The 23671-nt window shown below is 40.6% G+C and overlaps 1 protein-coding gene across 3 annotated transcripts in view; it reads right to left on the bottom strand.

Annotated features, from left to right (window-relative positions):
• Positions 1 to 2005: 2005 nt before the first annotated feature.
• The window catches only part of mib2 (MIB E3 ubiquitin protein ligase 2), a 34789-nt gene continuing 13123 nt past the window's right edge, over positions 2006 to 23671 (bottom strand). For 2 of the 3 annotated variants that reach the window (XM_061268212.1, XM_061268196.1), the window contains exons 4-19: positions 20340 to 20446; positions 19250 to 19444; positions 18942 to 19084; positions 18302 to 18409; positions 18123 to 18227; positions 17798 to 17960; positions 17166 to 17299; positions 15519 to 15667; positions 15072 to 15228; positions 14203 to 14357; positions 10123 to 10249; positions 9772 to 10041; positions 7243 to 7427; positions 6965 to 7158; positions 6042 to 6107; positions 2006 to 4170 (exon numbers count right to left, since the gene is read on the bottom strand). In XM_061268212.1, coding sequence (XP_061124196.1) covers positions 3929 to 4170; positions 6042 to 6107; positions 6965 to 7158; positions 7243 to 7427; positions 9772 to 10041; positions 10123 to 10249; positions 14203 to 14357; positions 15072 to 15228; positions 15519 to 15667; positions 17166 to 17299; positions 17798 to 17960; positions 18123 to 18227; positions 18302 to 18409; positions 18942 to 19084; positions 19250 to 19444; positions 20340 to 20446 — 2500 coding nt within the window. In that variant the 3' untranslated portion in view covers positions 2006 to 3928. The remainder of the gene's footprint in view (positions 4171 to 6041; positions 6108 to 6964; positions 7159 to 7242; positions 7428 to 9771; positions 10042 to 10122; positions 10250 to 14202; positions 14358 to 15071; positions 15229 to 15518; positions 15668 to 17165; positions 17300 to 17797; positions 17961 to 18122; positions 18228 to 18301; positions 18410 to 18941; positions 19085 to 19249; positions 19445 to 20339; positions 20447 to 23671) is intronic. The other variant, XM_061268203.1, reaches the window with a different exon arrangement.

The raw sequence follows: 23671 nt of genomic DNA, 5'->3' as shown, positions 1-23671 counted from the left end.
ATGTGCAGCTTTTCAGCAGGTGTGGGACCAGGCGAGGATTTTACGCTTGTATGCTGAAGGCAAGGCAAGCGAAGCGGCACAATTTGTTGATGGAGCAACAGTGTTTAGTGATAGTATACACAAAGCCTCATCATTTGCTGGATTTGCTGGTTCCGAGCAACTTCACACGGAGCCCATGTATCAGTTGCACGTGATGAGCTATTCCACCTCAGGCCAAACAAAGAGGGAGGAGATTATTCTGTCAATATATTGTAAATTATTGTCTCTACAATGATGTCATCAAGCAATGTCATTTGTTGGTATTGCTTGATAGCTGCTACATCATGGACATCTGGGTGCCTAATTGAGATAACGCTAACATGATGGTTTATTATGCAGTGAACCCCAGTCATGCTTTTGATTTTTAAGTAGGAGTAATTTGATTTTATTTATTTTTTTATGTATTCGTATAGGCAAGTCAGAATTTAGTTGCATGTACATTGTACAATGTTGTGCTACAACCTGCAAAGCAATAGAATACATGCTGTGTAGTAGAAAAAAAAAGTGTCAGTATAACTCTTACCATGTCAGCAGCAATAAAATGGTTTAGGAGCGTCCGTTTCAACGTCACTGAGAGAGTGGTAAGGCCATGGCGCCCCCTGTAGGACACACGCACGCACGCACGCACGCAAGTGCTCACTGCAGCTGCTAGAAAAAGAAACGTGGATATGTAAATTATTGTGTTTTAGCTCAACAATTCCCAGCAGCAACAACAAGCTGCTGCATATAATTATGAGTAACGTCTTGTGTTATCTTTTTTTAATTTGACAGGTGAGCTAACATGATTGCTCAGCATTGTATATATTCATGTGCAGAAACATACAAACAATATAGTTTCAGTGAAAATGTCGTGGAAAACGCAATTTATTACAGTAATCCAGAAAGTTCAACATGACATGCATTCATTACTCAGAAGAAAATATTTCACGATTTATTTCTGATATGATTTTGATTAGTGTAGCTTACACCTAATAAACAAATACGATCTCGAGAAATTAGAGTACAAATACAGCATTGCATAAAAAGACAATGAAAAGTGATTTTCAATGTGAAATCAGGTGGGAATTGCGCCTGAGCAATCTCTAGAAATTTAACTACTTTTCCACCATATTCTAATTTATTGAGATGCTCCTGTTTGTATATTAACACACTAGCCTTAAACTAAATTCCTGTGTGTGAAATGGAGCAATGCCACTTTGAAAGGACGGTTAGAGCCTTTTCATTGGTCCAAGCGCCCTGTCCCTGAAGACGTCATTGCTTAAAATGCTGAGTCATGTCAAAGCCATCTCATCTTTAAGACGATTAGGCAGGTGGCAAAGTGAAGCTGTTGCACAGACAACAACAGCCTGGAATAAATAGTTCCAGCCGGAATTTCCAATGATTCATAATCAGGAGTCTTGACCTTGCTGTAGTCCTTTTAGTGGAGACATCACATCTATTCAGTTAACCATAATAATATTAGTCATTATTCACAGAGGATGAACAATATACGCCTGCGACTACTGTTATGTTATCTTTCTGGATGTTTTGCTCCACTGTTTGTATTCAGTGGCCATTTCCTAAAGGGTTGGAACACCATGACACCAATGATATTCATTAAACCATCTATGTTGTTTACCATTGTGTGTTAGCATTACAGAAAAAAAAAACTCGAGGCAATTATGCAGTTCTTTTTTGGTATTTTTTTAAGCTGAACATGAAGATGAGACGTATTGTACTGTCCCAGGGGGATTTGTTTACCTTGGGTGCATTCAAATGCAATCAATTTATAAAACTAACAGAGAAAGAACTAAGAAAACACAGTCAAATGTGAATTATGGTGATTCATTAAGTATCAAACATCAAGTATTCTCATAGATTACAATGTAGTATAAATGGGTGAGTGGGAAGTCGTACTACAAAAATATATAGATTATATCTAACAAATAAACATCTTCACATAAAATAAATGAATCCTGTGGCATGATGTCCTTATAAAAGTGTTTTAATATTTATTGCAAAATATTTTTGTACAGAAACTGAGAAAACATGAACAAAGGAGGAAGAGACAGTAAGGCCAACATCAGTACTCCGAGAGCTGAACTGTACAAACACCAAAAGTAACATTTGCTGCTTTAATATTGTTCTTTTACACATCAATTGATCACTGCTTATCACAGCTACCTCCGTTAACGTGGAGGTAAAAAACAAAACTTCCATATACGAATATTTTCCCAATTTCTTTTCCCTCTCAACATTATTATATCTGCCACCAAAGCCTTCAACTACAAATTAAATTAAAAAAAACTTTTCAGTTGATAACTTAAATACACTTTTGGTAAATGCTCTTAACAATGTGGAACTGACTACCATCTGGAAGCATATGTGGAATCACTCCACACTGTGAGCTTTTGGTGTACTCCAATAACTTAGCATGCTCATGATACTATAATTTGGTCATCATAACATTAGCGGAGGATCTGACTTTTTATCACCACAGCTGTAAAACCACAATTTGTGTGCAGTGCCCATGCATATGCTCATGCGATTTGGCACTGACGTTCAAAGTAAACCTTACTCTTGACACACTTTAGACCCAGCAGCGTTCTATCGCTCAACATTGCTTCTTCCTTAAAAAAAAAAAAAAGTAAGAGGTAGAATGAAACCGAGTCATCCCTACCTCGACATTCAAAATGTACAAATTTAAACATTGGCTTTCCCAAAATGGGGGATCGAATAAAGCCAAACATTAAATTGTAATTTAAAAAAAATAAAATCAATGAAAACCTTCCTTGTCCCTGGAAGTCAATTACATGAACTGAAAATCAAATTAAAGTTGAAAAATGTGTTTGAAGCCCTTCAAGAAACACACCAAATACAGCAGAGAAAAGCTGGAGAGTACAATCCAGAGCGCCAAAGGAGAAAATGAATGGGCTTTTTTGTGAAATGACTCCAGCAAGAAGGTAAACGATGTAATACTCTTGTTTCGGCTCTTTTATATAACAACACGGGCTGAATCGAAAGCTAAGCACAAACACCAGACACACAGTGGATGCTCCGTAGATAGACAGTGTGGATGGACAGATGGGTGCTTGTGGGGAGCTTCTTTTTTTCTTTTTCTTACTTTTGAAGATGAACATGTCCATCCATATTGTTGCAGAAACATTCATTTCACTCATGACAATGACATTTTTTCAGGTCGATGACATCTATCGTCCTGAGGCACCTCCCGACATCGACACAATATGAAGCGGCGACTTTGAACCTTTTATGGATATCACAAGTGCTTTTTGAAAGAGTTGATACCCTGAGTAAGAGGACATAGGCTTGGGGTGTATTTCAATAGAATCAAAAACACTTTTTTAGGCCCTCCAAGCAAACACAAAAAACAAAACAAAAAACAACAACATTACAAAGTAATACCACCTTTCACACATAAATAAAACTCTGTACTTTACAAAGAAATAAAAAACACAACAACAAATCACCCATTAGTGATACAATATGCATATACCCATGCATATACTGTATAGTGTGCATTTTCCAGGCGAGTGGTTGGGGACTATATAGCGCACCCACTGCGAAGACTAATACTGATTATTATTCCCAGATCCAAATGAGAGCAAACGTAATTCACAAGACAGGCTGTAGAGGGAGGACTTGTTCTGTGTAAACCGAACAGAGGCGAGCCAGCCAGAGAGGATGACGGGTAACAGACAACAACTTAAAAGCAGCAACGTCAGACAAATGATTGCGGAGCTGAAGGGCTTGTTCTTTTTTTTCTCGTCCTTTCCACAGTGCCAAATAATCAGTCCATGTGCCTTAGAAGCAAGGTAGACGATGAATGGTCTGCCCTCAGCCAGCGGGCCGGCCGCACCACCACCACCACCCCCTCTCCTCGCTCTGCGGTTCAGACAAACAACTGAATGCGTTCGCGGATGGTCTGCCGACAGATTGGGCAAGCTTTGAGCACAGCGCTGCAGTCGATGCAGGAGGCGTGTCCGCACTGGAAAACCAGTTTGATTTGGTTATCGATGCAGATGGGGCAGGTGATCCGTTCCTCCATCTGCCGGTAGCGAGACTGGAGCTGCTCCAGCAGGTTGTGCTGCTCTGAATTCTCCGTACCGGGGCTACAGTCCACCTCGGTTTGGTCTGAGAAGGGACGAGCAATACCTTGAACAATAGCGTATAATGTATAGAAAACACTGTATGTACTGTACTCTTTGTGTGGGTGTGACATGTCCCTGTCTGTTTAAGAGAGTCCGGATGTTGGCAGCTCCTGCTGTGTTCTGATTCTCTTTGCACATTTTACAGTTCAACAAATGGCTGTAAAGTGCATAAGCAGTTGTTGCTGTTGTTGTTTATTTTTTTCATTCTTGAATCTTGCAATCATGTGACAGTTGTGAATCTGCTCATCCAACCATCATATAGTATCCACATACCATAATTTTCGGACTATAAGTCGCGTTTTTTTTCATAGTTTGGGTGGGGGGGCGACTTATAATTAGGAGCGACTTCTGCGGGGGGGGGTTTCTCAAAGATTTTCAAAAACAAAAGTGAAACCGCAATAAACGAACCGCGATCTAGCAAGGGATTACTGTAATTTGAATTTCAAGTGACGTCAGCAGCGCGACGCGGCGTGGAGGGGCGGTTGTTTACAAAAAGTACAAAGATTGATCACGGGATGACGAAGATGACGAAGGGCCCCACGTACTACCGGCATCATTAGCGGCTTTGTTTCTAAGTGACACGGAGGACGAAGAGTTTGAAGGATTTAAGGATTTAGAGTGACACAGAAGGTTTGAAAAACTATTATGGCTTTTACGCACGCCCGGTCCTACTCTACGGAGCTCTCTTTCACCTCCGTGGATAGAATTCGGGGGCCGGCGCTCGGCCGGGTGGCTGTCCGGGGACGGTGGATGGGGCTCGGACATAGCTTTTACGCACGCCCGGTCCTACTCTACGGAGCTCTCTTCCACCTCCGTGGCTGGAACTCCACGCCGCCACACGCCTGGAAGTTTGTTTTGTTAAATAAAGAGCCATTTACCAAACCCACGTCTTTCCTTGTACTTTGTTAACGCTACAATATAGTTATGTATATACTAGATCTGTGGACTAACGACGAGGCTGACGTCAGGGCGCACGCGCGGCGTTGTTGAGAAAGGACGAGGAATTTGATTGATGGATTTAATGATTTAGAGTGCACAGATGGTTTGATAATATTATTGCTTATATAATAGTTCTTTGATATTTAATTTATATGTCGTTATATGGGCCTGTGGAATATTTTGAAGTGCAAGGGCCGTCAGCGGCGCACACCCATTGTTGACAAAGGACAATCGATGGATTTAATGAACAGATGCTTTTATAAACGTGTTATGTAATAATTGTTTTTTTTAATAACTCTGAATGTTACGTCACGCTCGTTCTCAGCTCTTTGTTTGTGTTTATGTCACGTTAGCATACCTATTGTTTAGCCTGTTGTTGCTCGTTCATGTCTGTTCTTGGTGTTGGATTTTGTCAAATACATTGCCCCCCAAAATGCGATTTATACTCCGGAGCGACTTGTATATGTTTTTTTTCACTTTTTTGGGCATTTTATGGCTGATGCGACTTGTACTCCGGAGCAACTTTTAGTCCAAAAATTACGGTAGTTTTGGTGCCCCCACTTTAGTACCGGATTTTGAAAACAGAAATAAATTTAAAATAACAGTACTAGGTCAGCACAATGCAATAGAAAGGGGATACTTGATAAATAACCCATGAACGTTTTAAAAAAAATAATAATCAAAAAGTCAAAACTTTATGTTTGAGTCTATTTATGAAAGTTTGGAATTTGGTCCTGATCCAAATTAAGATAGTTTGGCCCTGCAGAGGTCTGCTCAACAAAATGGAAATAGTATAGTATGATTAAAAATATTGTCTTTGTAGTCAAGTTAGAATGTTATATATGGCACTGTTGAAGCCTTGAGTGGACTTTAAAACAAGCGCCTTGACAGAAAATTCAAAGGGTTTTGTCTTACCTTGTCGAATTTTCTTGGTGATTGTGACTTGGCATTTAATGCATTTCTTCATTCGATGGGCACACTCTGTTCAAGCAAAGAGCAGGTCAATTAGACAAAACACACACAATACCTACTAAACACTGATCCTTAACACAACGCTAAATTAGACCAAACAATGAAATGTGGCAAGCGGATGGAGCCAAATCACTCGAAAAATGAGGAATGCGTCGCTACAGGGTCCCCCTGGTGCGACGAAGCACACGGGCCAGCCGATTGGTAACACATATGTGTCCTGACCGGCTCGAAAGGGTGTAATCTATCACTGGCAGAATGGTGGAGTCACAATTGTAATCACGGCTGCCATCCAGATGTCAGATAGGCCAATGGCCACGCTCCGATACAGTTCACAATTGGTAAGTAAAAAACAGGAGGCGAATGATTTCAGGTGTATGACTTTCAGATTGTTATGATTTATTATTTTTAAAAAAATACATCACATTTGTTTAGTTATAGTATTATTTTAATGTATAATCAATTTTACATCCTGTTTATGTCCCTCCAACACCCATGATAATGGTTTAATCCAAAGTCATGCCCCTGGAGGTCTCAGATCTCACATCCAGTACGTACATTTGTGAGCAAATTGAGACGAGCTCATTAATATTTCAGTCTATCCTGTTTACTTTTTCTGGCATTTTTATTTGATGGTGTGCCCTGAGGTCAAAGATGTCCCTTGGCTCAATTAATGTTGGGAAACACTGATCTATTGGACTGCCATTCTTTATTTTATCCCAGCAAGATGGTCATGTGTGACTGTCATCCTGATTTAATTAAGTGGGAGCAAATCCTTTTTGACCACAAGCATAATCAGCAAACTCAGTTAAGCAAGTCACTTAGTATATAAGAAATCTATGAAACCTATGATTGCATGATGAACTCACCTTCACAGGCCACACTATGCTGGCAGGGGCAGAAGAGAACCAGCAGGGCCAGTTCAGAGCAGATGAGGCATTCACTGGGACCCGGGAGCGTAGGAAGAACTAGATTGGTCATGGTGTTGGGCGTAGTATGAACACGACGCAGGTTAGCAGCACTTGGGCCCTGGCCACAAGTTATAGCTTGCAGGCGCTGCAATCTGAGAGACGACAAGGCGCATAATTCATGATGCCGACAGCTTTAAAGCATGCGCATGAGGAACAGATTGCGTGGTTTTCCTCACAAGCACCTGTACTTCTCGGAGAAGCTTTTGATGAGCTGCAGCATGGTGCTGTCTGCCACCAGGTCCAGGGGGCTTTTTCCCTTGTGGTTGGCATAGCTAATATCAGCCCCCTCCTGCGCCAGGAAGCAAGCGATCGCCATTCCGACACTGAGCTCTGTATTTCCGAGAAGGCCCGAAGCATTGAGCTGTGAGCACAAGTGATGAAGGCGAGAGTGTGGGAAAGGTAAGGAAAAGACAAGAAGACATCCTTGTGAGAAAATGGTGGATGACAGACAGCTCCACAAAACAGTCTTCTGAAAACTACAAGGAACTACATATATCCAGTTTATTGCTCAAAGTCTTGAACTTTCCCTATTGAAAATAGGATTATTTTTAAGTCCCTGCAAAATGAAAATGAATGCCTTCTTAGGTTTGACACACCAGAGTTGTTAACACCTGCTAAATTGGAATGATTTAAAAAAATAATCACTTATATATTACACTAGATTGTTGCAGGCTCAAAGCAGTCATGCCAGCTGACTGTCCAAAGGGAAGATGCCTTCTCGAGGTGTAGGCAATCTGGCTAGCACTTCACAATTGGGCCAGATAACCACCGATTCAAATGAAATCACATCAGTTATTTTGCTTTTTTCCCCCAAACATGTATAATTTGGGAAATCTCTGACTTCACAGGCTTCGCAGACTAACATGAAAATTCAAAACTGCTCAGTATCGTGTGTTTGTGTGTGTGTGTGAGGAGTTTTGGCAGGCGTCCAGGATGTTGAGCTGAGCTGCACTGTTTGCGGTCCTGTGAGCCAGAAAGGGCATCTTTCATTGTTACAATGACATCTACACTAACTCAGGGAGAAGCACTGTATATGACGTTTAGTAGCTAGCAGGAAGGTTATCTTAATTACGCGCCTGCTGTCAAAGCATCCGTCCGTCCGTTTTCTACAGCGTCATTAAGTAACTGCTATCTATGTCAGCTGACTAGGGAAGAGACAGAGTACAGCTTTGACTGGTCGCCAGGTAATTAATTGCACAAGCACACGCTCACATTCCTACCCAAGGACGATTCACCGTCCTTCAATATTTATTCTTACATCATTTTCTCCTGAAGCGTACAATATTTAGCTATAGGAGTGCACAAGATTAAAAGACAAAATGCCAATTTTTTTTTCAGCAAGAAACGGCTGAAAATAAATGGACAAAAAGTCCCATCGTTCAGAACTCACGTGTGACTAATATTGCCTCAGAGGCTAGAAAAGAGCACAAGACTTTAGAGGTCAGAGATTGATTGAGTGCGGTTTCTGTCCAACCTATCTAGATGAAGAATCAAGACATGCCCCAGGGAGACACAATGTGATGTTTTTCTTGCTGCTGCACTCAACCACAGGCAATCTTCAGAGCTCCATTTTGGGTTAAATATAGTTATATTACCACATTCGATTTTCAGGCAAGTGGCTCATCAGTTTCACTAGCCAACCCGTGATCACTTTATAATTAAAAATACGTGATCTTGTTGAGACTTGTCATTTTGATTTCTAACATACTCACTGCAAAACATAAGATAATCTAAATTTCAAAGGTTTCAGCACCGCTGTTAAGAGATATTCTTAACCTGCGCTGTTATATAATAAAAGAAGCTCATTTTCTTTCAGAAGAAGCAAGCTACAAGCTCAATTCTCCTGGTTTGTGTGAGTTCACAAAAACACAGAAATCCATCTTGACTCACACCCACTGATTTTCTCTGAGCCAAACCACTGGTCGTTTGAACCCAATCACAAATCAACTTTGTGTTTGTGGGTGGGATATACGAAAATAAGAAGGCTTGGAGAACGAACAAACCAACCATGATGATATTATCAGCTATTGTTGTGATTGGTTAAAATAAAGGATTGGTAGGCATGCACAAAATTGTTGTATCACTCAATCAGCTCTAAGTCTTGTTCTTTGAGTGATTGCTGTATCATTTTGGCCCTTGCCAGGTTAGTTTTAAGTAATCTTACCAAACAAGTTTGATTTCACCTTTTTAAAACGCGTGTGAATCGGTATTTGTGCCACTGCTTTTTGTTTATAGGCCTATTTTTGGAGAGGGGGGGATGCAAATTTTGATTTCTTTGTCACGCCCATGATGTCACACAAATCCAGATACAAAGGGTTGTAACATTTTGGGAAATTTTCCAATTAGAAAATTTCAAAGCAATTCAAACAATTTGGGAATATACAAAATTGAAAGTTGGGTTTTAAAGGGTGGGTTTGCATTTTTTTCTGTTTCGGAAACCATCTTGCCTCAGGAAGAAAAACTACCAGAGACAGACGGCGTGACGGGTGAGATTTGCCATGCACTCGCTCATAGCCAGTCAACGGCACAACCTGGCAAACTTGTTCTGAAGTGAAAATTCCCCCTAAGTTCTTAAGGGAATTTTCCAAACATTTTGATTTAAAATTTTAAATATACCCTTCTGAAACCAAAAGCAATGAACTCTTTGTTGCTGACATATCTCTGTCAACAACATAGCCCCTTCACTCCACTCCCCCATCATTTACCCTGCAGTAGAGAGACGTGGAGGAACAGCCCTCGCCGCTCTCCTCTGTGCTTGTGCTGCTGCTGCTTCCCGTAGCGGGGCCTAGCATCACATTGGCCAGCTGTGGTCGCAGCAAGGCCACATGCATGGCTGTGTCGCCATCCTCATCCTCCATGTTCACGTTGGCGCCTTCGACCACCAGAAGCTGGATCAGATCGGTGTGGCCCTGCGTCACCGCCAGCTGCAGTGGCGTCTGGTTTCGGTTGTTGCGGATATTGAAGTCACACCGTCCCTGTGGGGATAGAGAGCCTCATTAAAGTACACCTAACGTCTACAATTAAATCTCCAATGTCGTTTGCCTTAACACACTCACCTCTTTAATGAGGATCTCAGCGACGTCACGGTGGTTATTGAGGGAGGCCAGATGCAGGGCGGAAAAGCCGTCGTCCTTCTTAACGTCCACCAATTGTCGCGCTCGCCCTAGAATCTTCTCCGTGGCCCTGCCAAGGCATCCAATAAGCCGCGCAATTACAGAACGGATCGGGTTTGTTTGACAAGTGGCTACGCAGCACTAAAACACTGTCATGGCTAATCCATTTAAGTTAGACAAAGTGCATTCTTAACTACCACAGACAGCACAGCACGTGTCTGGCATATATAAAAGCCTGTCAGAATTGAAATATTGGTCATGTAACCAGATAAAATGCCGAATCCACTCGGAAGTTGCTGACGTTGCCATGAGTGACAACTAAGGATTATAGGATATATATAGATGTTGTTGGCGCACAACTGCTGTCTGCACGTCAATAGACAGATTGCCAATGAAGGTTCACTTTGTGCGGCTGCTGTTGTTTGTCACCGTTAATAAGAATCTATTAAAACGAGCAGCAAACGGGGGCCAAATCAAATCGTTAGCTTTGGTCACCTCCACAGTGATGAATTATTTGCAATTATCTACAATTTTTGCTTGTTTTCAGCCTCTTAAAACTGCCCGGGATCACTTTCCGCTAACATTGGACTCGTCTGCTAAAGCTTTGATATCAACGCTATGTCACCAGAGCAACGAGCAATTTTTTTTAATTTTCCGGAACGCCACATGCTCCGACCGTAATAAGTTTGAGTTAGATTGTCACGATCCAGGAGTAGTTGCAGTGGCTCTTATTCCTGCTGAAAATTACATTCACACACGACAGAATAAACCTCTGCAAGGTTATTTTATCCCTGCATTATATAGATATATGCAATGTCGTAAAAAGTCAGTATTTGATGTTAAGGGGAAAAAATATATTGACTCTCTAACTGGGTCATGAGCCGCGGCCTGGGGCGGACCACCATTTCTGAGAACGACCCATATCATATTGGTCTGTATGAGTACTGTACACATTTTTTGTTGCTTCACAACATTTGACTGAATTAACTGCTCGGTAGATAGTAGATTATTTTGCTGTGAAAAACAACATTGGTTCTTTCTAAGAACCATTAAATTCAACAAGATATTTGAGAGCCACGATTTCATTTTAAAAACACTGGCTGAGATAATATTGCCATCGAATATTTCCACAAGTATACTAACTACGTACGGATTCTTTTTTTTTTTTGCATGAAGGCAACTGTTAGCGTGTCTTAACTAGACTATAATACCTTACAAATTACAAAGTCATTTGCAGTAGACAACGTGACGTAGAGGTAGGTGAAATCTTTCATACAATGCCGCATCTATTGTATTCTAATGAGTGTTGGCCAGAGGGGAGATGTGTGTTGGAGGTCACTAGTGTCCGCAGTCCAACTTTGTTGGTGTACATTTTTGTGTGAGTCAATGTGTAATTTAGGGCCAAGTATACCACTGTTTATTCTGGACCAGAGGTCACCAATCATCACGAGTAGCCGGTCCTGTTCTAAAAATTCCTCAATAGTGGTAGGACATTAGTGATTTACTATGAATGTTGAAATGATTGCTTGAAAATTCACACCCTTGCAAAGATCCATAGAAATTAATTGTCTATAAATATTTATCTATAAGCTACCTTGGTAAATCATTGTTGATAATTATTGTGAGAAATTACGTATCTAAGTGAATATCATTAGTTATTATCATTTATTATTAATACCAACCTATAATTAATGGTCATTTGAGCACATTTGTTAATTCAGAAGCACCGCTAGGCATTAAGCAGTACTCAAGAAGAATTTGCCTTGTGGTCACAATGCTTATGTTTCACTGCAATGTTTCAGTGCTTTATTTATCATAATATGTATTATATATTTATGAATATGCAACTACATTCTATTTATTCATTTACTATTCATGTGTGCTATATGTGCTATAGTTGCATATTTATGGAACTACCGTTATAGCATAATCTTGGGGGAGAGGGGTGAAATTGAGACTTTGCACTGATTTAGCGACATGAAAATAATAAATGAAAGCAAATATTCCTGACTAATTTATTGTTTAAAACAGGTTCATTAGAAAAGAAACAATGCTTAATAAAGCAAAGAGGTCAACTGAGTCTTTTATTCAAGGTCTACATGTATTTAAATGTACTGTAGTATTGATCATTTTAATAGTCCAGCCATACTTCAGGTTAAAACATTTTGTTTTCAAGTAAGTGTAGCCATTAGCACAATCCTGTTTTTTCTTTACCGTTATTTATATATTTTATCTAATCTGCATGAGTGTTTCGATATTTTTGAGTGCATTAGTTAAAGTCACCCCGTTTGTTGTGTAGAAATTAAGTTTGGCTCTTCAAAATAGCCATAAAGGCCAAAAAATGCTTTTTCTTCTTAACTACGTCAACTTGCATATATCCACTGAAAACAATGGTACAAAAAAGACAAAGGCCATTTATTGCCTTCTCCTGCTCTGGGTTCCAGCAAGACACTACATTTCAAATTGTGGTAAACTGGGATTTCATAAGTGGTAAAAACAAAACACGCCAGTTATTTGCCCCATTTCGTATTTCTCAGGACCTTTCCAGGACTTCTTGTGAACTTACACCCACCCCCATTTCCTCAAAATAAGTACAGTAACTTTCTCATAAACCAAACACTCATTTAGTGAAGGGCCTCATTTTGTCCCCGGAAAGCCCCTTTTATAGATAAGCTTTGAGACAAATGTCACACATTGATCTAATCAAGGAGAAAATAAAAACAAATATGCAAGTGATGAAAAGACATGTTTAAGACAAGTCCAAGAAAATGGTTCAGTGTTGTAGGATTCAATTAATCAGAGCATAGAATTCAGTTAATGAATGCTGGAGAGCACTGCTCAATGAAGCAACACTGCACACAATATGCAGACTATATGACGTGAACAGTATTCTGGTGGTATTCTTGGTGGAGTATATTTTGTCTGCTTGCCAAACACAGCTTTCACATCTGCACACTTCTAAAAAAAAAAAATAATAAATAAAAAATAAATAAGGGGGGGGGGGGGATATATATTCTGATGCTTTGTAAACAGGAAGAGGCTGGATGCACTGTTTTAAGCTGAACAGTAGCGCCCTCCCATTACGGTATAGTTTCCCCAGCCATTAAAGTTCCCCAGTTTTAAAGTCTCAGAAAGAAACCTCAAATGAAGTGGCATTGCTTTAGTTGGGCAATACTGTATAAGGACGCTGGTGTTTTTCAGTCCTGTTTTTGTCTTCATGGCAGCGCTTTAAAAAGAGCCGGGGACAATTTTCCACTGTGTGGTTTTGCTATAATTTGGAAGGAAAGTTCAAATGAGGTCATAAAAGCCCTGCAGCACAGGGGCACAAACCTCATCATGGTTAGGTAGACTTGGTGGACTGTGAAAAATATCGAGTCATAAAAATCAGGCTGGTCTTAAGATTTAATATGTAAAAAATATCCAGCAGGTGGAAAAACTGTAGATTTCATGTGGCTGTTTCAAAACAGTGTTACAACACAAGTGATTTTTTTACCTTGAGTGAAATAAGTCTGACAGTTACCCAGCAAAACTGTACTGAACTGGAATTGTGCATAAACTATTAAGAAAACTATATAAAATATATATATATATATATATATATATATATACGTACCTACCTATACCAGGTATTGCCTCAGGTCAATACTGGCCTTATTTTAAGGTATTGTGTTCTAACAATGGCAGCTGATCACAAAGCACCATCCTGAGACCATTTTATTATCAGGGTGTGGCACCAATTGCAAATCGTGTAAGAATAAAGTAGTTGTATATGTTTCCTAAACATTCTGCAGTATGTTTACCTTTTGTTCAAAGTGTGTGTACGTTTATATATTAGTGTGATATTACACACTTTGACTCGACCCTAAGCATTAATAGTTCAGCATTTATTTTATTTTTTTATGGGCAACTCTCTGATCAATTCAAATTACCACCGATTCCTGCACAGCAATATAGAACATTAAAAACCCGAGCGATATATCATTAAAAACTCAAGCTCTCTACGACTGAATGAATTTTACTCACAGTTTGTTTCCTTTGAGTGCAGCATGGTGCAAGAGGTTGAATCCTCTGTGGTTTTGTTGAGTGAAGTCTATGTTGGGCACCACTACCAGGATCTCAATGATATTGCGGAAATCTTTTGCGATGGCATCGTGTAGAGGTGTGTCCCCATAAGAATCCTGAGGGGGTAGGCAAGAGGTGTCCTACTAGTCAACCATTTTTTCATGACGCGAAACATACAATGCTAACACACTCGGGACTATTTAATCAATAAAATAACAAATCATTACAAGATAGAAATGTAATGTCATGGGATGCAATGGCCATGTTATACTGTATAGCTATGACAATGCAATTATGATTCTGGATAATATCATTGCAATTCAAATGGTGACACTAAATTGTTGTAAACCTCTAAAGCCGTCTTTACTAAAGCTCCAGCCCACAAAAGAGTTCTATGGAAAATGGGTAATCTTGCTATGTAACTCTTGCCAATGACCTGTCGATCATAAATCCACAGTTCATTAATAAAAGACTCGTTTAAAGCCGCGCAAATAATATCAAATTTTTTGTTTAAAAGCAAACTTGTGATTGGGACGCCTATAAAAATAGATGCATAGATGTTAGAAAACACAATAAACACGAGACTACAATTCCATTTTTAGTTGAGTGGTCAAACCAGTCAAGCAGAAGAATATGCTCTGAGGTCCGAGGCAGCGTCACAAGAGACACTCAATTACTTTAATAGGGTTGAAGCCAAATATCACAGTCAAACAGCGTAAATGTTGGTGAAATTGTGCGAGTGCTTTAAAAGGGCCATGGCAAAGCCTCAGTGAAATGAATAGCACATATACAAGAACAATACCGTGTGGCATTGCAAGAAGCCCTCTCACCTGGAGATTAACATCGGCGGAATGTTCAGTGAGTACGCGCACGACATCTGTGAAGCCCTTGTTGACAGCAATGTGGAGTGCCGTACACATGGAGTTGTTCAGGAGGTTAACATTTGCTCCTTTGCTCAACAGTAGCCGTGCAATCTCTGCCTGGTTACTGGATAAATCAAAAGATGCACACTAAGTGTAATTGTAAAACACGACGGCTACAACTAAAACTGTCCGTTTATTGTCTTGACAGCCACCAATTTGATAAAGCTGTTTAACTATTGTGTTAATCCCCGATGAGACTTTGAGCTGCAGCCCATCTGAGCATGTTCTGGTCTGAGGAGAAGATACGGCTGGCCCATTAGGCAAGTAAAAGTCTCATCTATGTGGATTATCACTTGTCAATCACTTGACAATCATTCCTGTTTTTAGATGAATAGAGAGGAGCTGCTTCCTCACCCAAAGGCGGTGTAGTGTAACGCTGTGTCTCCATCTTCATCCTTGACTTCAACGGCACTGTTGGCCTGCAGCAGGGCCTTCACCACCTCCATGTGGCCTTGGTGTGCGGCGACCTGCAGCGCCGTCTTCCCCTGGTTCTTGATGTCCACCTGCCAGGAGCATAAGCGTAGTTGACGATTCATTGGTGGTGGACTGACCACAAGCAGAGACAAACTAATTCTGTCTGAGAATAATCTGAGCGTGAATGGCAACCACGTTGCTCATACACGTGGTATGTAATCCTAATACGTGTAGTGTAGCATAATCGTCACCAGCAAGTATAAATATAGATCATTGGCGTCGGGCCAAAGCCTTATTTGTCACAATCTGGTTAATTTCATAATTTTCATTTTTATAGTAATTTATACAATTAGTAAGATACTTGGGAGCAAGATAATCATCTTGAAATAAAGGCTTATTATCCCCCACAAGAATGACTTGCATTTATCACTCATTTTGCTGCACACATCTCGTAGGCTCATTATCACCTAGAGAGTTATTGATGTCGCATGTGAGTCATGGTCTCCCCTCCCTCCTTCCATGTGAATCATAAGGGTGACGTGGGTCAAGGCATTACTCTGTGTGGGTGGTATTGATGCCAGTTCCACTTTGATAAAAGACGTTCACACGTCTCTCTCGCAGCCCTGCATTGTTCTTGGTCCTTCAGATCGAGACAAATGGCTCTAGCTTTTTTGTTCAAGAAACTACTATGGTGGCACTTTATAACAAGGAGTAGTTTGGCTGATAAAGAACAATTCTTCGCGCCTCTCCCAATTTAAGTCAAACTAAACATAAAACAATAAAGAGAATTCCACATTGCGTATTTAAAACAACCACATAGCTTTGCTTTGGAAAATCCGATACCTTAGTGGTAAGAACGAAAGCTAAACGCCATAGATGGGTTAATGCACAGCATCTAAATGCTGTAACAAAGCTCTTCAACCTACAGAAAGAGTGCATCAACACCAGCAGAGATAAAATATAAGGCACATTTTCAGAATAATGACTGACCTAGAGTAATTGTGAAACTCAATTGTATTTTATCGATCCTTAACGGCCAAGTCAACGGCCAAGTCAAGGGCACCAGAAGAAGCCGCAATGAATTCATGGTTTAATCATGATGCACAACATAATATAATACTACTTTCCTTATTATAAAGCACATTACAACTTTTCTTGTTGAATTTATGGCAGAAGCTAGAACAGATTGACATTTCTTTACAATTCAATGGAGAAAGATAATGGGTGGGGTTATGGAACAAATTAAACTCGTATCTCAAGGACCCAATGTGTTTCATACTGAACAACTGGTAAATTTTCTGTTGGATTAGTACATAATGGAGAGGAATAGGTGTTAAGTATTTTCTTAATCACTTGATGTAAGATTAATCTTTCTCTTAATACGTATTTTTGTTTGGTGATTATCATTCATTTCTCCATTGGCAATAAATGTACATTTTTATTTCAATGGCAATTCAGGATTTCTTGCTTTTAAGCATAAACAATAAAACAAAACAAAAATAAAGATTAGCCTGCGGGTAAATAGGTCATCCACCATAGTACAACCTTTGACATGATGCAAAAAGTAAAAGTGACGCCCGCGCTCACCTTATCAGGATACTTTTGCAACAACTCTCTGACTTTATTGGCACTGCCTTGCGCTGCCTCAATGACGAGCCGGCTGGGATTGTCCTGCTCTGTGGACTGGGATAGCAGTTTCTCCAACACAGAAATGACTGTACCTGAGAAGTGGTGGAGGTAGACAGAGAAGGGATGGGATGACAAAGAGAACAGAAAGATTCATTTATTTTTTTTGCAAGTCCACTTTGACAATATGCTGAGCAACGGTGTCTAAACGCTATTCAGAAGCCTGAAACATAAATGCAACGTAAAAGGAAGCTTCAGAAATGTCAAGCTGAGATCGCTGAAAAACTTCAAGAATGAGTCAAAATGCCCCGGCCATGCAAAGTGACACGCACACAGATACAATCCTTCCTTCCAATGCATGCGCAAAATACGCAACGTTGAATTGTCAGTCAACACCATGCAACGGAGAAAAGTCATTTGAAGAAGTAAATACCAAGTACACAAATTAATGAGACAGAATGAATGCATGCATGTAGAGTCACCAGACCGCAATTGAGAGGAGAACAAGGAAGGATGAACAGACAGACAGGAAGGAAGGAGAAGACAGGCTGGATTATTGGAGGTAAGCCCCTTGGTCCTGGCAGAGGCCTTACTTCCAGATTCGTTGGGGTTCTCGGTCGTCATGAGGTTGGCATCCACCTCCACAGGCTGGGCCGAGAGACACGCCGGGTTGAACGTCCACGTCTGACTGGCAAACGCCACACGGAGGTCACCGTCCGCATACACTTTCAGCACCTTACCAACCTGGCCGAGCACCTGGCGGAAACATATTAAATAATGCGGATGAGCGTAATTTATTATTCACTGATGTCACGTTTTGCCCCTGTGTTCTCACAGTCTTTTAGAGAATATCAAGATATTCCAGGTCATTTGACTAGAGTGATAATGAATGCTGGTGTAGCATGAGCAGTAGCGTACGGGAGACATGCTGTCTGTCCATTCTCCGTGGCCGGCCTGCAGTCTCTTGACACTATCAATGTCTTCCAATACTCGTACAAGTTCACCAACCCCAAACGTGTTGACCTAGGAGAAGCATCGTTCTTATTAATGTAAAACTGTTTGGATTCAAGGATGAATGTTCTCCAAAGATGAAGTACCTTGGTGAGGGCCCCCGGATGAAAAGTCCAGCGGATGTTGTTGCTGTATTGGACTCTGACATCTCCCCGGTCAGTGATTCTGTGAACTGTCCCGATCCGGAAAATATACTGCAAACACAAAGAGGCCGTTTGGCCCTGGGTCTCCCTCTGCATGGCTTTGACCTTAATGTTCCCTTTGGTAGCAAGGACCTCAAGGGCTTACACTCTTGCTTTCTTTCACTACAACAAACACCAAAGTCCATTTGAGCCACCAGCAAAATAGCGTATACCATCGTTTTCATAGAGGAACCTCTTCATATATTTGACTTGTGTTTTAAAGCCAATGCCATATTGAGCAGACTAGTTCTGCCTGGACTCCATTTACTCCATAGTCTCATATAGTGGAACTTGGCAAATGATCTTCTGAATTCCCTCCTCTTTTGATTTCTACACCAACTTTTGCCTCCTTTTCTTTAGGACTGAGCTACACTACACGATAGCGTAAATTATAACGTGTGTGAGACAACAAAATTCTTAACTCAAAGAATTTAAACATAAATGTATCATGCCCATCCCACCTGGGGTGTTAATGATAACATATCAGATCAAAGGAAAATAAAACCGCATGTATCATTATTCACAGAGGACAGTACTAAGATACCTCTGCCATTTTGGGATTCCATCCCCCATGGCCCTCCTGCATCTGTCGCAGAATATCAACCTCCAAGAGACATTTGACCTTGTCACCCTGCTGGAAAGAGTGGCCATCAGCACTCTCCTGGCGCTGCAGCTCTGCATGCTCTCCTGGATGGACAAACATTAAGAATAAAGTGAGGCAAAGGCATCTGCTTCTAAAATAGCAGAAGGATCAAATATTATGCAATCTTTTTTTTTGCAAACCTAGCATCCGTTTGAAGAACGAGCTCATGATATTTGAGGAATGTGCAATGAATAGAGTAATTGTCTTACCAAGGACTGGCAAATGGTCTTTGTAATAGAAGCCTCCTTGGCCATCAGACACGTATTTGAGGTCCACTTTGCCCTTATGGCCCATTCGGTAGACATTGGTAGTGCCATTAGTCCAGGTCACACTAGCCACGCTGCGACCAGACTCAGTATCCCAGCCACGAATGTCCACTACCTTCCCAACCTTACCCTCCCCGCCTACACACACGCAAACACAAATAGGCACGGGATAATCAGAGTGGTGGTAAACAGGAGATGGAGGTTATTTAAGACGGAAAAGTCACGCTGTTACGTGGGGGGGTTGGAAAAGAAAGAAATGTCAACAAGAGATTAAAGTAGAAGTAATCTGCTGGCGGAAATAGAAGGCGGTGATACACGTTTCTGAGTGCAGCATGGCGGTGGCGATACACCATTTCCTGTTCATGACTGAGGCACAAAGACAATATTCACTATTAGTGGGATCATTTGTGCGAGCTCTACAGCAGTCTCATGATGCTTCCTCTAAGCCCAAACATAGCAGATAAACCAGTGACCTGAAAGGCTACATGCTAGGCTGGAGGTTATTGCACATGTCCACAGCGTCCTGTATGCACAAATCCACATGTAGTAGTATCCAGACCAGATGAATGACCTCACATAACCCTCAGGTGTTTAGCCACCAAAAGGACATTTTGACTCATTCGCCCAGGCTCAAAAATTGGCGTAAAGCTTTGTTCAAAGACAATAGGACCAGGACTAAATACATTGTGTACATTTCATCTTTCCGGGCATCTTCCTCCATCTGAAAGACAGGGCATTTCTCTCAACGGCAACAATTTTAATATTCACAATGTGAACACAAGTGAAGAGGTTTAGGATGGTAGAAAGTCGGAGAGAAGAATAGAGACAAAGAAATGCTCAACAAACAGAGATGAGTGACTGGCAAAATGGCAACTTGGCACATACAGAGATGTGAGGGTTCACTTCTATGGGTTGTGGCTGAAGAAACACTATGAATAGGCACGGTTCAACAGGTAACACATAGTGGCAGTGGAGTCCAATCAGGAATTCAAGTTTAGGGGGGAAAACAGAACCGGCGTCCTAACCCACTCACCGTCTTGGTTCCCCCAGTCCCAGTCAGGTCCACGAACCACTTTAACACCCTGGAAGATTCCTTTGAGAATGAACCGTGGGAGGTTCTGCCTCGGTGCCAAGCTTACTCTGTGAGAAGAACACGGAGAGACAGCTAAGCAAACTCTTGTAACGCTTCTGTCGAATTCAAAGCACATTGTCTCGCTTAGAAACACAACGTAAACATGTCCTCTACAAAAAACTTGAGTTTGTTGTATTAAGGCAGAGGATATTTATGAGTGATGCTTATCAGAGCAAAAAAGACGATATTTTAAAGAGCAGAAGTAGAAATGCAACTCCATCATCTTGGTACTTTGCATACTCAGTCTAGTTGAGAAATATCTGAAATATACGATCAGATGAGATATGCCTTTATTTTTCCCACACGGCGAAATGTTTTAGTTTATCCAAGACATATCGGAGATCCCAACGTCCAACAATTGATTTATTGTAGGGATATTAGTGTGTCAAAATACTGTGGAGGTTAGAGAGAGATAATAATGACACTAAACTTACAAAAAGGACCATTTCTCGACAAGCGTTTTAAGGGGTCTGAATTTCTAGATAAATAAACAAACAAACAAACAAACAAACAAACAAGCAAGCTCCAACAGGCAACTCTATCTGCCCCTTCTACTCCAAACCTACATGCAGAGACTTAAGACATCCAGTCACAAGCAAACATACCTTATAGTAAAGATTTGATCAGACTTTGGTGCAAAGGAACTGCCTATTCCCATACTTTCTTGAAGAGATTAGACGCCAACGTTCATTTCAGACGGATTACGTCTCGGAATAGTTCATATCATTTAAAATCCAATGTAGGTCCAAAGAAAGTCCAGTGAGTGTTGTCAATAAATGTCATAGAAAGCTTTGCTACTCAGAAGGTTTTATCTTGCATTGCATTAAAATCTGAAGCTCAAGTTTGCCTATTTAATTCCCTCTCTGTGAATCCTGTGATCTTGGAAGAAGTTGTGCTGGGAATAGTGTGCTTTTGAAGACAGATGCTTCGAGGTTAATCCTTGAAAGCAGAGCTTTAAGAGAGCAAGCAAGCTCAGGGCAAAGCGTTGGCACCGCCTTCAACGCTTAGGTGGACCCAAGTTCACACCAGGCCTCACAACGTCCAATGTTTTTGTTGAATCTAGTTGAGCTCCTTCACTCTGGCTTAGGTCACCCCTACAACCACAAATGTAATGCTTTTCCACAGTGTCATATCTAGTGGCTGTTAGTGTTGTTCTACTAGCAAAACAAGTCAAAGTCAAAGTCAGCTTTATTGTCAATCTCTCCACATGTCACAACACATGTGTTCAGCTTGACTGATACATTCAACGTGACAAGGTTTTCTTTATAGATTGCAAATCCTCCATAGTAGGCCAGTCATCTTCCATGGAGAAAACAGATTGAACCTAGTATGTGCCCACCAGACCACATTAAAAAAAACGAATAAGTAATCAAATTCACCTACATTGTTTACTCATGGTTACTTGAATAAATCAGGTTGTTTTCCAAGAATCTACTGCATGATTTTACCGAATCTAGCTAGAGGGGCTAAATAATATCACACTGGCTGAGTATGCTATTGTAATGCTTGCATCGTCAGTGACCTGATAACACAACTAAGAGAATAAAAAAATAAAAAAAAGATGGTCATCTGTTCATTTTATGCCACAGTCTTCAGCATCGTGCATACAGCTATTCCGAGAAAGACAACAGCTCTATTAAGGGATCAAGATTTCTAATCCAGCAAGCCCAAATGTCACCTTTCTGACCAGACGGCATCACAGCAGTAAAAGCCATAACTACTGGCCTTGTCAACAAGTCAACCAAGGGTCATTCAAGCATCAAAACAACTCAATGGTTGCAAAATCAAAAGTGCAAAAAGTGTTGGTCCTCCAATATTATGTCCAAAATCCGAATATAGTGGCTCAATGAGAATCACAAAATGAAAATAATTTTTGTACAGGGGAGGGAGTGAAAACTTCCAAACTTCATTCATTCATTTGATTGTAGCCATATATTTACATAGTAAGAGATTATTCTTCAGCGGACTCTGTCTAAATGTCTAACAAAATTCGACGTACGCGACGTGACGTTCAGCCACATGAACATCAACATCAACCCGTCATAGATCGAGGTAAACGGACCAACACCTCGGATCTCTCCTAAGAATTGCCACAACAAATTTTACTCCAGACTATGACGCACTAGCAAAAAAGGGAGACCAACAACACTGTTCCCACTGAAAATCACCGCGTTGCCGTTTTGATTACTTTACGTATTTGGATGTATGCTTTCGCCGATTCTTCAAGATGATATATTTGGTCAGAATGTTTGCCGTTTGATGTGATCTCATAAGATAAACATCTTTCATTAATCTGACCTGCAGCCACAGAAGTGATGGAGACTGTTATTCATAATAACAGTGTCGTATTTTATGAGAATCACTGATGGCAGTTTTTTAGTGATTTTTTTTTTAATGCTGTTAATAAATGCATTTGTTTTCAAAAAACTCATTTGGAATATCCATGCTTTACTACCTACTAAAGGCCAAAATCTTTTATGCAATGGCCTTTACAGGTCGCTTTTATTACTTCACACAAACACTACGTCCATCTGCTCCTGGTTTGGCCCTCCGGTCCAAATTTAGAACCCAGTTCGGCCCGCGAGTCAAAAAGTTTGCCCACCCCTGGTCTAGGTGCTTCTCTTCAAATGTCTCTTTCAAAAACTGCTTAACAACTCTTTTGTTTGTTGTGTCCTTAAAGTCATCCAGACATTGGATACTTCTCATTGGCTTTCTCCTCATGCTTTGTTTCCCCTGGCACGATGATCAATGTGAAGAAAAGGTGCTAAATTTAACTCCCTGTGAGCAAATGCTGCGCACGGATGCATCGACTTATATTGCAACCATGGTAACCATGGCTCTAGGATTGGCAAATAAAAAAGAACTTTGGCGGCATGTTTTAAGAAAGAGCATTTACAAATGTTGATGACTGTTGACTTATGACTGATACTTGCCACTGTTAACAATACAATGCATTCGCATAATTGCATGTTCAACACTTCCTTGCAAGAAAAAGTGTTTGCGACGGGAAAAACTGTGGTCATGTTTTCACATTTACGCTCTTTTATGAACCCTGACGAAACCAAAATACACTTTGTTTGCAAGCTTTCAGAGCTCAGTGAGATAAAGGCTTCAAGAGGAAAATGAGAACTAAGATATGGCTCAGTATTATTTCAGTAAAGCGCATTTTGTTTTTCTTAGAACAATACATCAGTAGAAATAGAAAAATAGAAATAGAAAACAACATGAGTAAA

This window comes from Syngnathus typhle, linkage group LG2 (assembly GCF_033458585.1).
Source record: "Syngnathus typhle isolate RoL2023-S1 ecotype Sweden linkage group LG2, RoL_Styp_1.0, whole genome shotgun sequence".
Lineage (NCBI taxonomy): Eukaryota > Metazoa > Chordata > Actinopteri > Syngnathiformes > Syngnathidae > Syngnathus > Syngnathus typhle.
Note: the sequence above shows the minus strand (reverse complement) of the source record. Positions and strands in the feature narration are given on the sequence as shown.